This window comes from Ailuropoda melanoleuca, chromosome 4 (assembly GCF_002007445.2).
Source record: "Ailuropoda melanoleuca isolate Jingjing chromosome 4, ASM200744v2, whole genome shotgun sequence".
NCBI classification, from domain to species: domain Eukaryota; kingdom Metazoa; phylum Chordata; class Mammalia; order Carnivora; family Ursidae; genus Ailuropoda; species Ailuropoda melanoleuca.
Window position 1 is genome coordinate 137,074,481 of NC_048221.1, and position 13,627 is coordinate 137,088,107.

The 13,627-nt window shown below is 51.5% G+C and overlaps 1 protein-coding gene and 1 non-coding gene across 3 annotated transcripts in view; both read left to right on the forward strand.

Moving 5' to 3' along the window:
• Nucleotides 1-6,952, forward strand: part of ODC1 (ornithine decarboxylase 1) — an 8,237-nt gene extending 1,285 nt beyond the window's left edge. For both annotated transcript variants that reach the window (XM_034659917.1, XM_002921513.4), the window contains exons 2-12: nt 1,888-2,031; nt 2,298-2,430; nt 2,715-2,888; nt 3,077-3,249; nt 3,705-3,839; nt 3,958-4,039; nt 4,232-4,315; nt 5,097-5,259; nt 5,343-5,455; nt 5,541-5,755; nt 6,471-6,952. In XM_034659917.1, the coding sequence (XP_034515808.1) occupies nt 2,329-2,430; nt 2,715-2,888; nt 3,077-3,249; nt 3,705-3,839; nt 3,958-4,039; nt 4,232-4,315; nt 5,097-5,259; nt 5,343-5,455; nt 5,541-5,755; nt 6,471-6,615 (1,386 nt within the window). In that variant the 5' untranslated portion in view covers nt 1,888-2,031; nt 2,298-2,328 and the 3' untranslated portion in view covers nt 6,616-6,952. The remainder of the gene's footprint in view (nt 1-1,887; nt 2,032-2,297; nt 2,431-2,714; nt 2,889-3,076; nt 3,250-3,704; nt 3,840-3,957; nt 4,040-4,231; nt 4,316-5,096; nt 5,260-5,342; nt 5,456-5,540; nt 5,756-6,470) is intronic.
• Nucleotides 600-734, forward strand: LOC117802125. The gene has a single exon (XR_004625175.1). It is a non-coding gene; the product is annotated as a small nucleolar RNA SNORA42/SNORA80 family (small nucleolar RNA).
• Nucleotides 6,953-13,627: the final 6,675 nt, after the last annotated feature.

Consider the following 13,627-nt stretch of genomic DNA (forward strand, 5'->3'; position numbering starts at 1 on the left):
TATTTATTTATTTGACAGAGATAGAGACAGCCAGCGAGAGAGGGAACACAAGCAGGGGGAGTGGGAGAGGAAGAAGCAGGCTCATAGCAGAGGAGCCTGATGTGGGGCTCGATCCCATAACGCCGGGATCACGCCCTGAGCCGAAGGCAGACGCTTAACCGCTGTGCCACCCAGGCGCCCCCAAAAGATACTTAATAGTAACATGTTTCAAAATAATAACTTCCCAAGTTTAAGCTTGAACATCGTAAAGCTTTTTAACAAGACCCTAACTAAATAGCCTAGTCTGTCACTGCGTGTACCTGTGTTAAGTGTTAATTATATAGACAAAAAGGGTTTTCTGTCACCTTAGTCTCTTGACTTCCCCTAGAGGCGGTTTTGGTAACGTAGGAGATTGACAATGGAAAGTCACATTAGATCAAGTCTTAAAACAAGTTCTACCAGGGGCGGCCAACTGGCTCAGTCGGTAGAGCGTGCGACTCTCGATCATGGGTGATCATGAGGTTGTAAGTTCGAACCCCACGTTTGGGTGTAGAGATTTAAAAAAATAAAATCTTAAGAAAGAAAAAAACCACACAACAACAAAGGACAAGTTCTACCATGCATGGGTTTGGATTTATGGCAGGCCCGTCCCTGTGGGCCTCTCATAGTGCCCCGTGCCAGAGCAAACTGTGGCCCCGAACCATTGCCTGGCCTCTGTGCCATAGGCTGCAGGCACTGAAGTGGGTTGCACAGTGAAAAAAGAATGTCCTGCCTAGCAGAAGTTATAAATAAGTTAAAATCAATATTTTTAAGGTAGCTCATTCACCACTGTCACATTTCTTGAAGACCAAGGACAGTGGCTCTGAATGTTATGAGCTTTATTTTTGCTTATTCATAATTCATGTTTGTTTCCTTGCTTTTGTTATTCATAAAGTTAGCCAAAAATTACTTCCATGTGATTATTGTTCATAGCTAAGCAAGGATGAGGGTGTCTGTAAGGACAGATGAGATTTGCAGAATCACGGACGTGGTGATAGGCAACACTGGTTTAAGAATGCTGATTTCTGATCAGATACAGCAAATGTAATATAGTCTGTTGATATGAAGATTGCACTGTAAAAACACATGCTTGGCTTGAAAATAAAATAACATAAAAAATTAGCTCATAAAATTCTTAGGAAACAAGAGCGCTCAGTAAGTTTAGCCTTAGACATTTCCACAATGCCTTTTAGTTATTAAAAGTTCTTTTTTTTTTTTTTTTTTAAAGATTTTATTTATTTATTTGACAGAGATAGAGACAGCCAGCGAGAGAGGGAACACAAGCAGGGGGAGTGGGAGAGGAAGAAGCAGGCTCATAGCAGAGGAGCCTGATGTGGGGCTATCCCATAACGCCGGGATCACGCCCTGAGCCGAAGGCAGACGCTTAACCGCTGTGCCACCCAGGCGCCCCTAGTTATTAAAAGTTCTGTGTAAGACTTAGTGAAAACAGGAGGTAAATGTTTATAAGGCGCCTTTCGATAATTACTGAAATGCTATTTTGAGCTTCCAAAGAGCTAACGCATCCCTGAAACCAGATAAACTGGCCATTATAAAAATTGTTCCATTTTAGTGAAGTGACGATTCTGAAACCTGCCTTCTGTAGGTGTTTAGCATGACTATTTGAAGTGCTTATTTTGAGGTATATAGTAGTATGTATAGAATTTTCGTGCGTTGCTTTGAGAAAGTCTGGTGTTGAATCTGCCGTGTGCTTGGATGGTGTAGAGGTTTACGGAATCCTGTGACTTGGAAGAGCGGGGTTCCCAAATCCAGTGAGCGAGCTGACTACACAGAGAGCGCTTGAGCAGCGCTCCTTCCTGTGTGCTCGCATCACCATCAGGGCCTGATCTTTCCATTTGATGTGTTCCTAAGGTGGACAGCGGATTGTGTTTATCAGAACATTTCCACTGCTGCACCGGGGGCACACGCATCTTCCCCAGGACTTGGAATTCCGGAGAATTGCCTTTGTGAGAAGCTGGCAGTAATTTCTTTAAATTCCATCTCTTAGTTTTCCATGTAAGTATTCGTGGTTGTTAAGAATTACTGTGTATTGGGGTGCCTGGATGGCTCAGCCAATTAAGCATCTTCCTTAGGCCCAGGTCCGTGATCCTGGAGTCCCAGAATCTAGCCCCGAATCTGACTCCCTGCTCAGCGGGGAGTCTGCTTCTCCCTTTGCCTCTTCCCTGCAGTGTCTCTCTCAAATAAGTAAATAAATAAAAATTTTCAAAAAATTACTGAGTATTGCAATGGCTTCTGAGTAAATTTCTCCACCCTCTTTGCAGTTTGTTACATTTCAAGGAACTTCAAGAAACCATGAACAACTTTAGTAATGCAGAGTTAGACTGCCATTTCCTCGATGAAGGCTTTACTGCCAAGGATATTCTGGACCAAAAAATTAATGAAGTTTCATCTTCGGTAAATATTTTGAGTCCGTGCTAGCAGGGCAGCTTTGAAAATGCTGGGCAGATGAGTGAGAAACTTCAGTGGGGTCCTAAGGAAATGTAATGGAACTCACATGTCTTGTTAGGGAATTCAGAATTTATTGGCTATGGATCACTCAGCGGTAATAGTGATGTTCGTGTCAGTGACCAGGATAAAGAGAAGAGGATTCGTTGAGACGGATGGGAACAAGAGGGGGGCTGCATGGGGGAAGTATGATTAGGTCGCTAATGAGTTCCCCACAACCACTTTTGTGGTAGGATGATAAGGATGCCTTCTATGTCGCCGACCTTGGAGACATTCTAAAGAAACATCTGAGATGGTTAAAAGCTCTTCCTCGGGTCAGCCCCTTTTATGCAGTCAAATGCAACGATAGCAGAACCATAGTGAAGACCCTCGCTACCATTGGGACAGGATTTGACTGTGCCAGCAAGGTAAGCAAAAGCGGCGGGACTCAAAAACGATGATCTCAGGTGGCCCTGGTGTTCCCAGCAGGGCAGATAAAAGTTGTGTTTCTTGGGCAATAGACAGTAATGAAAGTGGGGAGACCGAATTCCTGTGTTTTCCTGTTTCTTTCATTGATTAGTTTCATATACATAGTGTACTCTCTCATCTTTTTCAGACTGAGATACAGTTGGTACAAAGTCTCGGGGTGCCTCCAGAGAGGATTATCTATGCAAATCCTTGTAAACAAGTGTCTCAGATTAAGTACGCTGCCAACAATGGAGTCCAGATGATGACTTTTGATAGTGAAGTTGAGTTGATGAAAGTTGCCAGGGCGCATCCAAAGGCAAAGTGAGTGATTCCCATTTGAGGGCAGGGTCGCATATGGGATCTGCACGTTGTCAAATTCAAGTTTCCAGTTTTGAGATTTCTGTACTTCAGTAAAAGTGTGCTGGGTCAGAGGCAAAGTAGAAAACCTTAAATCCTCTTGATGAATAAAGCCATAGGAGACTCTGAGGGCGCCTGGGAGGCTCAGTTGGTCAAGTGTCTGCCTTAGGCTCAGGTCGTGATTCCAGGGTCCTGGGATCGAGCCCCGTATCGGGCTCTCTGCTCAGCGGGGAGTCTGCTTCTCCCTCTCCCTCTGTTCTGTCTCGTTCTTTCTCAAGTAAATAAATAAAAATCCTTTTAAAAAAAAAAAGTATGAGACTCAATCCACAAGGTATCAGAGCCACATTCTATTTATTTTAAGCATTGGCTGGAAGTGGTCTTCTGTCCTGGGAAATTTGATACAATTTTTCTGCTTCTAGGTTGGTTTTGCGGATTGCCACTGATGATTCCAAAGCAGTCTGTCGCCTCAGTGTTAAATTTGGTGCCACACTCAAAACCAGCAGGCTTCTTTTGGAACGGGCAAGAGAGCTAAATATTGATGTCATCGGTGTCAGGTGAGATCTTGGTGGTGCCATAGAGGCTAAGATACAAGACAATGCACGTTTTAATAGGTTTTCTCCCACTGTAAATAGTAATTTTCAGAAATCGCATATTCTCCTGTCTTTGCCCCAGCTTCCACGTGGGAAGTGGCTGCACGGATCCTGAGACCTTTGTACAAGCGATCTCTGATGCCCGCTGTGTCTTTGACATGGGAGTGAGTATACATAAACCCAATTCCGGGGTGGCGGGGTGGGGAGCAGGGCTGATAGTAACTAGACTCAGTTCTAGAATTAACCTTTTGCAGAAGTCATCCCATATTCCAGAGGCTTAAACCTATCCACTGCATACATTTTCATGACTTGTTATCAGTCTGGCTACTTGATTGACTCAACTTTCTTACCTTTAGGCTGAGTTTGGTTTCAACATGTATCTGCTTGATATCGGTGGTGGCTTTCCTGGATCTGAGGATGTAAAGCTTAAATTTGAAGAGGTAATTTATAACCAAAATCTTCATAGCTATTTTAGCAAGTTTCATTTTGGTGTATTTCAGAACTTACGTGTTTTAAGTAATATGAAAAGAAATTACACAAACATAAAAATGTTTTGGTGTGATATTTTCAGTGAGTTCTGTGCTGTTTAAAATTGTAATTAATGTGCTTTGGTTTTCTAAACAACAATGAGTCATTTCCCCCCAAATCGTGGAAAATAGTTGGTTATTTTAGGAAATGTTGCTATGGAAAGAGCGTGCGGACTTCAGACATCATTACCCCAAATGGGGTTTTCTAAATTTTGTACTTTCCTTTGAACATTTTAATTGTTTTAGTCACTTAGGAAGTTAAAGTGGACATCTTACTAAGTGAACCATTATGTGGTGGAGTTTATGAAATAGATCCACCTTCTTATTAAAGTTTTGTGAGCTAGGCAGAATAGAGTTTTACCCTGTTGGCATGTATTTGATAGATTAAAATATTTAGGCATCTTGATAACCTCAGTAAGGAGTAATAAACTTAAAGTGTTGTTTGATAGAATCCTACCCATAACATCTTATAAAGGTTAGGAGGTATCCAGAGGGGAATCCGAATGAAACCACAGGGATATGCAGCGTGGTTTTTAGGGAGATGCTGGTTTGTTGGTTTTTCTTGGGCTGTTGTTGGATAGTAACCCTCCCTGCTGATGGCTGCTCTCACGTCTTTTATGATGTCCTATCACAGCACTGGTTTTCGCTCTGCCATGAGCTCCCTGTGATGACTGTCCGCGTCTGTCTCTTGTAGATCACCAGTGTTATCAACCCAGCCCTGGACAAGTACTTCCCGGCCGACTCGGGAGTGAGAATCATAGCCGAGCCCGGCAGATACTACGTTGCATCAGCCTTCACGCTCGCAGTTAACATCATTGCCAAAAAACTCGTATTAAAGGAACAGACAGGCTCTGATGGTACGTATAAAGGGCGGATCGTGGCACGCATAGCTGTACGTTGGTACAGAAAGTGGTAATTGAGTCTCTCTGTGCCTTTCCAGATGAAGACGAGTCGAGTGAACAAACCTTTATGTATTACGTGAACGATGGAGTGTACGGATCATTCAATTGTATCCTCTATGATCACGCGCACGTGAAGCCCCTTCTGCAGAAGGTACCTTCCGAACGTGGTGTGCACAGCAGTGAGCATGTGTGGTCAGAGCAAGGGTAACTAGTCACTTTTTCTCTCCCGAATGTAGAGACCCAAACCGGATGAGAAGTACTATTCAACTAGCATATGGGGACCAACATGTGACGGCCTGGATCGCATTGTCGAGCGCTGCGACTTGCCCGAGATGCACGTGGGCGATTGGATGGTCTTTGAAAACATGGGTGCTTACACTGTGGCTGCTGCTTCGACCTTCAATGGATTCCAGAGGCCAACTATCTACTATGTGATGTCGGGACCGACATGGTTAGTGACAATGACGCATGTCTGTGGTTTGATAACAGATTTCTTCTGGGGTTTCTGCTGGCTCTTGTCTGGCTGAATAAGAAATCGTCTTGTTTGATTTGATTTAAATGCTAACAAGGTTTTGAAAAATAGTTCATTTTCTGCCCGTATTAGGAATTTATACTTTAGGGTCGCCTGGGTGGCTCAGTTGTTAAGTGTCTGCCTTCAGTTCAGGGCGTGATCCCAGGACCTTGGGATCGAGCCCTGCATCGGGCTCCCTGCTGCGCTGGGAGCCTGCTGCTTCCTCTCCCGCTCCCCTTGCTTGTGTTCCCTCTCTCGCTGTCTGTCTCTGTCTCTCTGTCAAATAAATAATTAAAAAAAAGAGGAAAGAAAGAAAATATGCTTTAGAAAATTTGGAAAATAGAAATGAAAAGAAAATCCGCTGGTGATACTGATCTGTATTTGTTTTCAGATTTTTACAAAGGCGTAACTATTTCAAAAGAACTCTTAGGGTATTTTGTATAAGTAGGATGTTGTAAAGAATGCACATGACTTGTGCTTTCCCTGTTACCGAAAAAGGTGGTCCTGAAGAAAGGCTTGCTTTAGAAATACATTGAATTCCTTCCCGATGACGTAGGAACCCCGGAAGTAAATAGACTCACGAGCGAGTGACTCTCGTGTGAAGCCAGCCCGTTCCGGGGACTCTGGGTTTCTGAATGTGCCACTTCTCTCTCAGGCAACTGAGGCAGCAGATCCGGAACCACGACTTCCCAGCCGAGGCGGAGGAGCAGGACGTCAGCACCCTGCCCGTGTCCTGCGCCCGGGAGAGCGGGCTGAAGCGCCCCCCGGCCGCCTGCGCTTCGGCCAGCATTAACGTGTAGGTGCCACTCCTGTAGCTGTTACCTTCGAGTTTAGCTTGAATTGGGGGATTTGGGGGGACCGTTTAACTTCATTCCTGCTCGTTTTGAAATGTCTGTAAGTAGGGTTGGCACAGATTCAACAATATGGAAGACTAGGCGATGGGGTCACTTATCTGTGTTCCTATGGAAACTATTTGAATATTTGTTTTATATGGATTTTTATGCAATTTTCAAACATAATACTAAGGCGTGCCCCTCCGCTGCTGAGCAAGCGTTTGTAGCTTGTACGTTGGCAGAACGGGCCGAAAGCTTAGTGTTGTGACCTGTTTTAAAAATAAAGTATCTTGAAATAATGAGGCATCGGGGAGTTTCTGCCGTGTGTCCATTCCGGACGGCTCACCTTGAATGTGTTTTTTAAGTGGGAATTGATGTCTTGTCCCAGAGGACTTAGGAGTTGGTGGTTTTCAGTATTTTGAAAATCCGTTGAAATGCCGTCTTCCTGTTCAGCACTTCTGTTTCAAGCGCATGCCTCTTGGGGGAGGTTCGCCGCGGCCCCTCCCAGGGAACAGCGGCTCTAGCCCACTAGTAGGTAGAAGGAAAGCAGGGGTGAGGCAGACCGTCCCCTCTGCTGCTGACGCGGCTCCGCCCGCCCTGCATGTCCCCAGAAGCGGCTGTGGAGGAGGGCCCAGAGCCCTTTGTTACATGCCTCCTGTCAGGGCTGTGCCCAGGGAAGGCCCCTGGAGGCCCCGAGCGCTGCCTGCGGGACGGATGTTCCTTCCCACTTGTCTTTCCTCTGGGGACAAGTTGCAGGGCTGCAGGTTAGGAATGTGGTACAACATGTGGCAGTCAGCGTGTCTTCATAAACTCAACAACAGTTATCTGTGCTGTAGATCTCTGCCTTCTTTGACTTTGACCACTGGCCTTCTGTGTTCTCTTCCTTAACTCCTACACCCCTCCCTGCAGAACGACATCAGGCTCTCATACTCTGGAACCCCCAAGATGAGCCTCTCTCATCCTATGGTAGCCCTACGTGGGGAAGGAAGGCTGTGCAAAAGCCAGACGTGGCTCTAGTAAGCCTCTAGTCCCCTCTGTCCCTGAGCAGCATTGTCCCTCCAGCCTCAGCAGAGGGGAAGACCACAGAGTCTGGACGGGAGGGAATGCTGCAGGGCCTTTCATCTTGGGAAGAAATGAAGCCAAGCCCTTCGGCTGGTGCTAAGTACATTTGTTAGTACATTTACCAAAGGCTTTGAGGGGAACGACGTGTTTCCTGAAAAGCTACTCCCTGCCCCCCCAAGACCGGAGTTCCACACGGACACTGCTGTGGTTGCGGAGTTCCTGCTTCCTCGGCTGCTCAGCCAGACTCAAGGGCCGGGCGTGTCACCAGCTCTGCTCTCCCTTCCTAGACCTGAGAATACAGTTGTAGTTGCCGTAAGTACATACACAGTGTTTCTCAGGAGCTACAAACAAAATAGTTTTGACCAGAGTGGGGGCCAGGGAGAGGGAAAAAACTCTTCCGCTGACTGTCCCACTTCTGTGAGCACATACTTTTCTGAGTCCTCAGGATGTTCAAAATAAAGGAACTGGTGTTGAGAAATGGGAGCTGGTCACCAAGCCTGGCATCTTGGTAAATTAAGCCTCGTACTTGGACAGGAAGGGATTGAGATCTCCTAGTGGCACCAGTGAGCTTAGATGGAAAAGAGAAAGGGGGAGAGTGTCCTTTCCACTCAAAGTATGGCAAGGACCTGGACACTGCTCTTGTCTCCGCCAGTCCACCCAGCTGGCCAGTGCCAATGGGGACGGAAACAGCTCCAGGTTGTCCCCTTCCTCCCACACGACAGCCCCAGCCTCACTCTGGACAGCCTGCTTAACCCGCTTCTAAGCCCCCAGACTTCCCTGGGCTTTGCCAAGGCCACGTTCGGGTCTGGAGGGTAGTGTGGCCTGGCCTGGGCTAAATGGCCTCTGGTCCTTACACCCGGGAGTGGGCAAGTGAGTTCAGTCACAGTCACAGGATGGAGATCTCAGATGCTGGGTATGTGTTGACACTCCTCAAGGCCCTCCAAGCCTTAGGTTGCCGTGCGCAGTTACCATTGCCACGTGGTGGTGAAAGATGGCACTGTCTGGGGGCACCGGAGTGCCTCGGTTAAGCATCTGACTCTTGATCTGGGCTCAGGTCGTGATCTTGGGGTCGTGAGATGGGGCTCCATGCTCAGCACGGAATCTGTGTCTCCCTCTCTGCTTCTCCCCACACTTAAATGTCTAGTCATTCACAGAAACTGGACACTTCCAGACTTAGAGTGTGAAGTGACTGTGGCTCTGGCTCCACCAGGCAGCGGGTGAATTTTCCTCCTGAAAGTCCTGGAGACTGCAAATAGGCCCCTCACGGGAAGGGCCCAGGGGTCTAAGCTGTTGGTCCAAGATGAAGGCAGGGGTCTCAGCCTGGCAGGCTCTGCGTTCAGTTCACTCCGGGAGCATCTTCGGAATACAGCTCGCAGGGCCCTCCCCCCACTCCAGAGATGGGGTGGTGTGGGGAAAGTGGGCCAGCACCCGGACAGAGCAAGAGCCTCCCCGACTCCTGACAATAATGCATTGGAGGTGAGAGTTGTAACAGAGCAGACACAAAGTTAACACATTTGAGGTCAGAAAGGTAAGGGACAAATGGAACCACGTGATCGGGGCTGACTTTGTATTAGAAGAGCTCTGGTCACTAAAAGGACATAATATAAAGTAGACAAGACACAAATGTGGATTATCAGAAAGTATCTAAAGTGTGAGATTTCCGAACTCTGAGAACACACTTTAAAAAACAGACTGCGGGGGCGCCTGGGTGGCACAGCGGTTAAGCGTCTGCCTTCGGCTCAGGGCGTGATCCTGGCGTTATGGGATCGAGCCCCACGTCAGGCTCCTCCACTAGGAGCCTGCTTCTTCCTCTCCCACTCCCCCTGCTTGTGTTCCCTCTCTCGCTGGCTGTCTCTATCTCTGTCGAATAAATAAATAAAATCTTTAAAAAAAAATAAATAAAAAATAAAAAACAGACTGCAGGGGCGCCTGGGTGGCACAGCGGTTAAGCGTCTGCCTTCGGCTCAGGGCGTGGTCCCGGAGTTATGGGATCGAGCCCCACATCAGGCTCCTCTGCTATGAGCCTGCTTCTTCCTCTCCCGCTCTCCCTGCTTGTGTTCCCTCTCTCGCTGGCTGTCTCTATCTCTGTCAAATAAATAAATAAAATCTTTAAAAAAAAATAAAATAAAAAAAAATAAAAAACAGACTGCATCCCATGTCCGGTGGGCAGATGAAGGGGTTTCCTCGTCCTGGCTCAGCAGGCATGCTCCCACCCCAGACGGGAAAGGGACCAGTGGGAGGAATCTCTTTGGAGGCGGTCGCGCAATACCACATAGAGCTCTCGGAGCCAGCAAGTCTAAGGGTTGTCTACCAGAAACCCCCTTACGGGCTCTTCCCTGTGCCCTGTAACAGCGCAAGGAAACACCCCCATGTGTCTGTCAAGTCGGGACGGTCAAGATGCCCAGTGGAGGGGCCCGTGGCTGCTCGAACCTGCGGGAGCTGCCGGGGCTGCCCCCCAGCCAGAGAGAAGGAGCAGGGCGAGGAGCGGCATGTTGTGTGCTGCCATGTGTTGAGCACAAACCCCAACCACACACCCAGCGAACTGTGTGCACGCGCGTGCGTGCATGTACGCACATCCCCGCGTGTGCGCAGAGCCTTTCTGGAAGAGCTGACAAACGGATGGAAGGAGAATCGGGGCCTGAGACTGCACAGAACTACACGTGTCCGCATTCCTGATCTTAAATCACGGCGGGCCTCCCAAGTGAGGACAGAGGCTCAGAAATAAATGGGCCCAATGGCACCCCACGGCCATGGGCAGAGGCCGGCCACGTGACTCCCCGTGCCCTCGGCGCCTCGGCTCGCCTGCAGATGGGCTGCCTGGAGCCAGAGGAAGCCAGCGAGTCAGGAGGACCTAAGAGTAAGGAGGTCTCCGCTTCCCTGGCCAGTCGTGCTCCTGGTCACCCGCTGAAGAGTGAGCCGTGGCGGGAATGAGCCTCCTCTCCCTGCAAGGACGGGCCGTGGCTCCCTCAGGCTCCTTCCCCACTGGGACAGCAGCAGCCCCTGTGGCTCCAGACCCCCACCCAGGGGGCACCTGGAGCTGCGCAGACCCAGCCCCCCCAGCCCCTCCCGGCCCTGCTAGTGACAGGGCCTCCCAGGTCCCTCACTGGCGGTGTTCCGAGGGCGGGTCAGTGAAGCTCAGAATGCAGGGCCCCGAGTGCCAGCACCTGAGAAGTCCTTGCTGCTATTTCTGGGAGCGGAGGATTGTTCCATCCTCACTCCTGACTCTAAAATGGGGAGGGCCGTGAGCAGACGGGCCCTGGGGGTGGCTGTGAGGTGGCCTGGCCCCTGCCGCTTCTGACCCGCCCCGGGGACTGTGCACGAGTACTCAGCTCCCTGGCTTGACAAGTAGAGTTGCCAGACTCAGCAAATAGAAATATGAGACCGCGTGGGACACATATTCGTTGTCTGGAATTGAAATTTGGGCGACACTATCGAAAGGCCTCGGAGTCCCGGGTATCAGGAGCCCAGCCCCAGCCTCCGTGCGCTGTGTGGCCCACAGACAGTCAGGTGCTCCTTGGAGCCTCACTCTCCTGATCTGACAAGTGGCACAGGGACAGAAAGCTATACCAAGCAGGCCCCAGCGGCTCTGAAACCAGGCGGGGAGGCTTTGGAGATTAGCACCCCCAAGCCTGAGACCGCCCTTCCGGCCGCAGCCACCAGGGGGCAGCAGCACCTCGTGCTCCAGGCTCGTCTGCCCAGCTGGGAGCTGTGACCAAACTGTCAGGTCACACACTCAGCAACGCTTGACTGAAGAGCCCTGACTGCCAGGAGGTCGTGGAGAACAGCAGCAGGCCCTGGCTCAGAAGGAGGTCCAGGGCCTTCTACAGAAGTGGATTGGGGGCTATGAGGAAGGGGCTCCAGGCAGCCTTGGCCATAACCAAGCCACTGCCCCCCAAAACTCTTCCTGAGCCCCAATTGGTGAAGCTCATTCCCCAGGCCTGCCGTTGCCCCTCCTGCCTCACACCTGCTGTACCAGCCCTGTGAACAGCCTTGCTGCCCTGCCCTTGCCAGAGTGAGTAGCACCCCAGCCGCCTCCGGGGTGACCTGGTGACCCTGCCCACTGCCCCACTTGCCCTGGACAAGGCCCTCCCTGTCCTCACCTGTGAGACGGTGATGTTGAGGCTCGGCCTCCCTGCAGCAGTGTGGGGGTGGGGGAGGAAGAGGGGTGCTGTTCTGGGATCCCCCCCACTGCACTCTCCTTAGAGCTGGGGTCCAGGTCCCCACCTGTCTCCACGCATTGGTACCTGAGGCTACCAGTGTCACCCCCATTTTTGCGTGGTCCCAGGCCCACATTCTCCCCACACCAGAACTGCCCCCATAGGGGGGTCCAGCCCTAACCCTGGCTCTGGCCCTGTGGCCCCCACATCCGGGGGATCAAGGAGCCACTTGGCAGCCCTCGCTCTAAGCTGGAGAGTCTGAAGGGCAGATGTTGACCCAGTGGGTGGCTTCACCCTACCCCAAGGCCCTGCAGCCCTTCCCTCTGGCAGCCACCACACAGGGTCAACGGCACCGTCTTCCAGGAGAGGACAGCGAGGGCCTTGTCCAGGGTCACGGGGCTCCTCAGTGACCAAGCCGAGACTTGGACCTCTGCCTCCGTGTCCAGGGCCGCAGTGGTGCAGCTCCTGGGAGTGGGGATGGGCCACATGCTGACTCTCAGTCGTCATTCCCCAGCTGCTAATCCCATGCTGGGCCTGGCGCTGGGTCCAGGGACGAAGGTGACCGGGAGGAGAGGAACGGACAGTCTGAGGTCAATGCGAGGGAAGCAGCACTGTGCGTGGGGGGGGCGGGGTACAGGCACTGTCTGGGGGGAGCGGGCATGACTTTCTGGAGGAAGGGACATTTGCATGTAGCCTTAGAAAGGGCCCGGAGTGTGGGTGAACATGAGTTTCAGGGGGGAGGAGGCAGGAAGGCCACTGTTGCCCAAACTGGGGATGGGAGCCGTGGCAGCTGCGCTGGGCCAGGCTGAAGGCCAGGGGCACAGGGCTTCCCGCCCCACACACCTAGGGGGAGCTGCCGGGGCCGCCACTGACCGCGGCCTCACCCACATCTTCAGGCGTCACCCACTTGCCAACACAGGCCCAGGCCAGGTGCATCGGACACGGGACACCACGTCTCTGCATGGGACGTGCCTGGCTGTGTGTCCATGACCCCCCCATGCAGGACAGACCCACGCTCAGACACACAGACACCTGGACCGGCCAAATCCCCATTGGCAGAGGCTCAGGCACCGACTACACCACGGGTCCCCAGACACACACAGAGACATGCACAGGCACACACACACACACACACACTGCAAGGGGAACGGCCGGGGGAGGGCATAAGGTGGCTAGTTCTGATTCTGCTGCTGACCTCTGGGACCTGAGCGAGCCTGAGGGACCTGGCTGATGGCTTGTAGAGCGCTGGGAGCACGTGGCGGGTCTGGGGGGCCGGTCCGCTCCCTTCCCGGGTCTCTCTCCTTGTCGCCTGCAGATGGAGCAGGTGTGCCACAAAGCCCTTGTAAGCAGAACACGCGGTCCGAGCAGAACAGCGACGTGGGAACGTGCGTGCATGGAATGTGTGCACGCTCGTGAGCTGTGGGCACACCCAGCCCACGGGCAGGGGAGACTGGCCTGGACGGGCCCAAGTGCACGCTCTCGTGAACAGCAGGAGTCCGGTGGCCTGGCAGGTCCTTGGAGATGGCTCTCCCGTGCGTCTAAGCCTAGGCCCCACCTACCCAACACCAGGCATTCTCAGAAGCTGCGGGGGGTGGGGGGGGAGCCCGCAGATGATGGAGGGGGGAGGCCCACTCTTTGCCCTCCAGGGGCAGCTGCCTTTCCTCCCCAGGTCCCTGCACTCATCAGGCGGCGCTCACCCCATGGCTTCTCTGGCCCCCGGCCCCGGATGGTGTCCTGCGTGGCCGTGTCCCAAGTTCGCC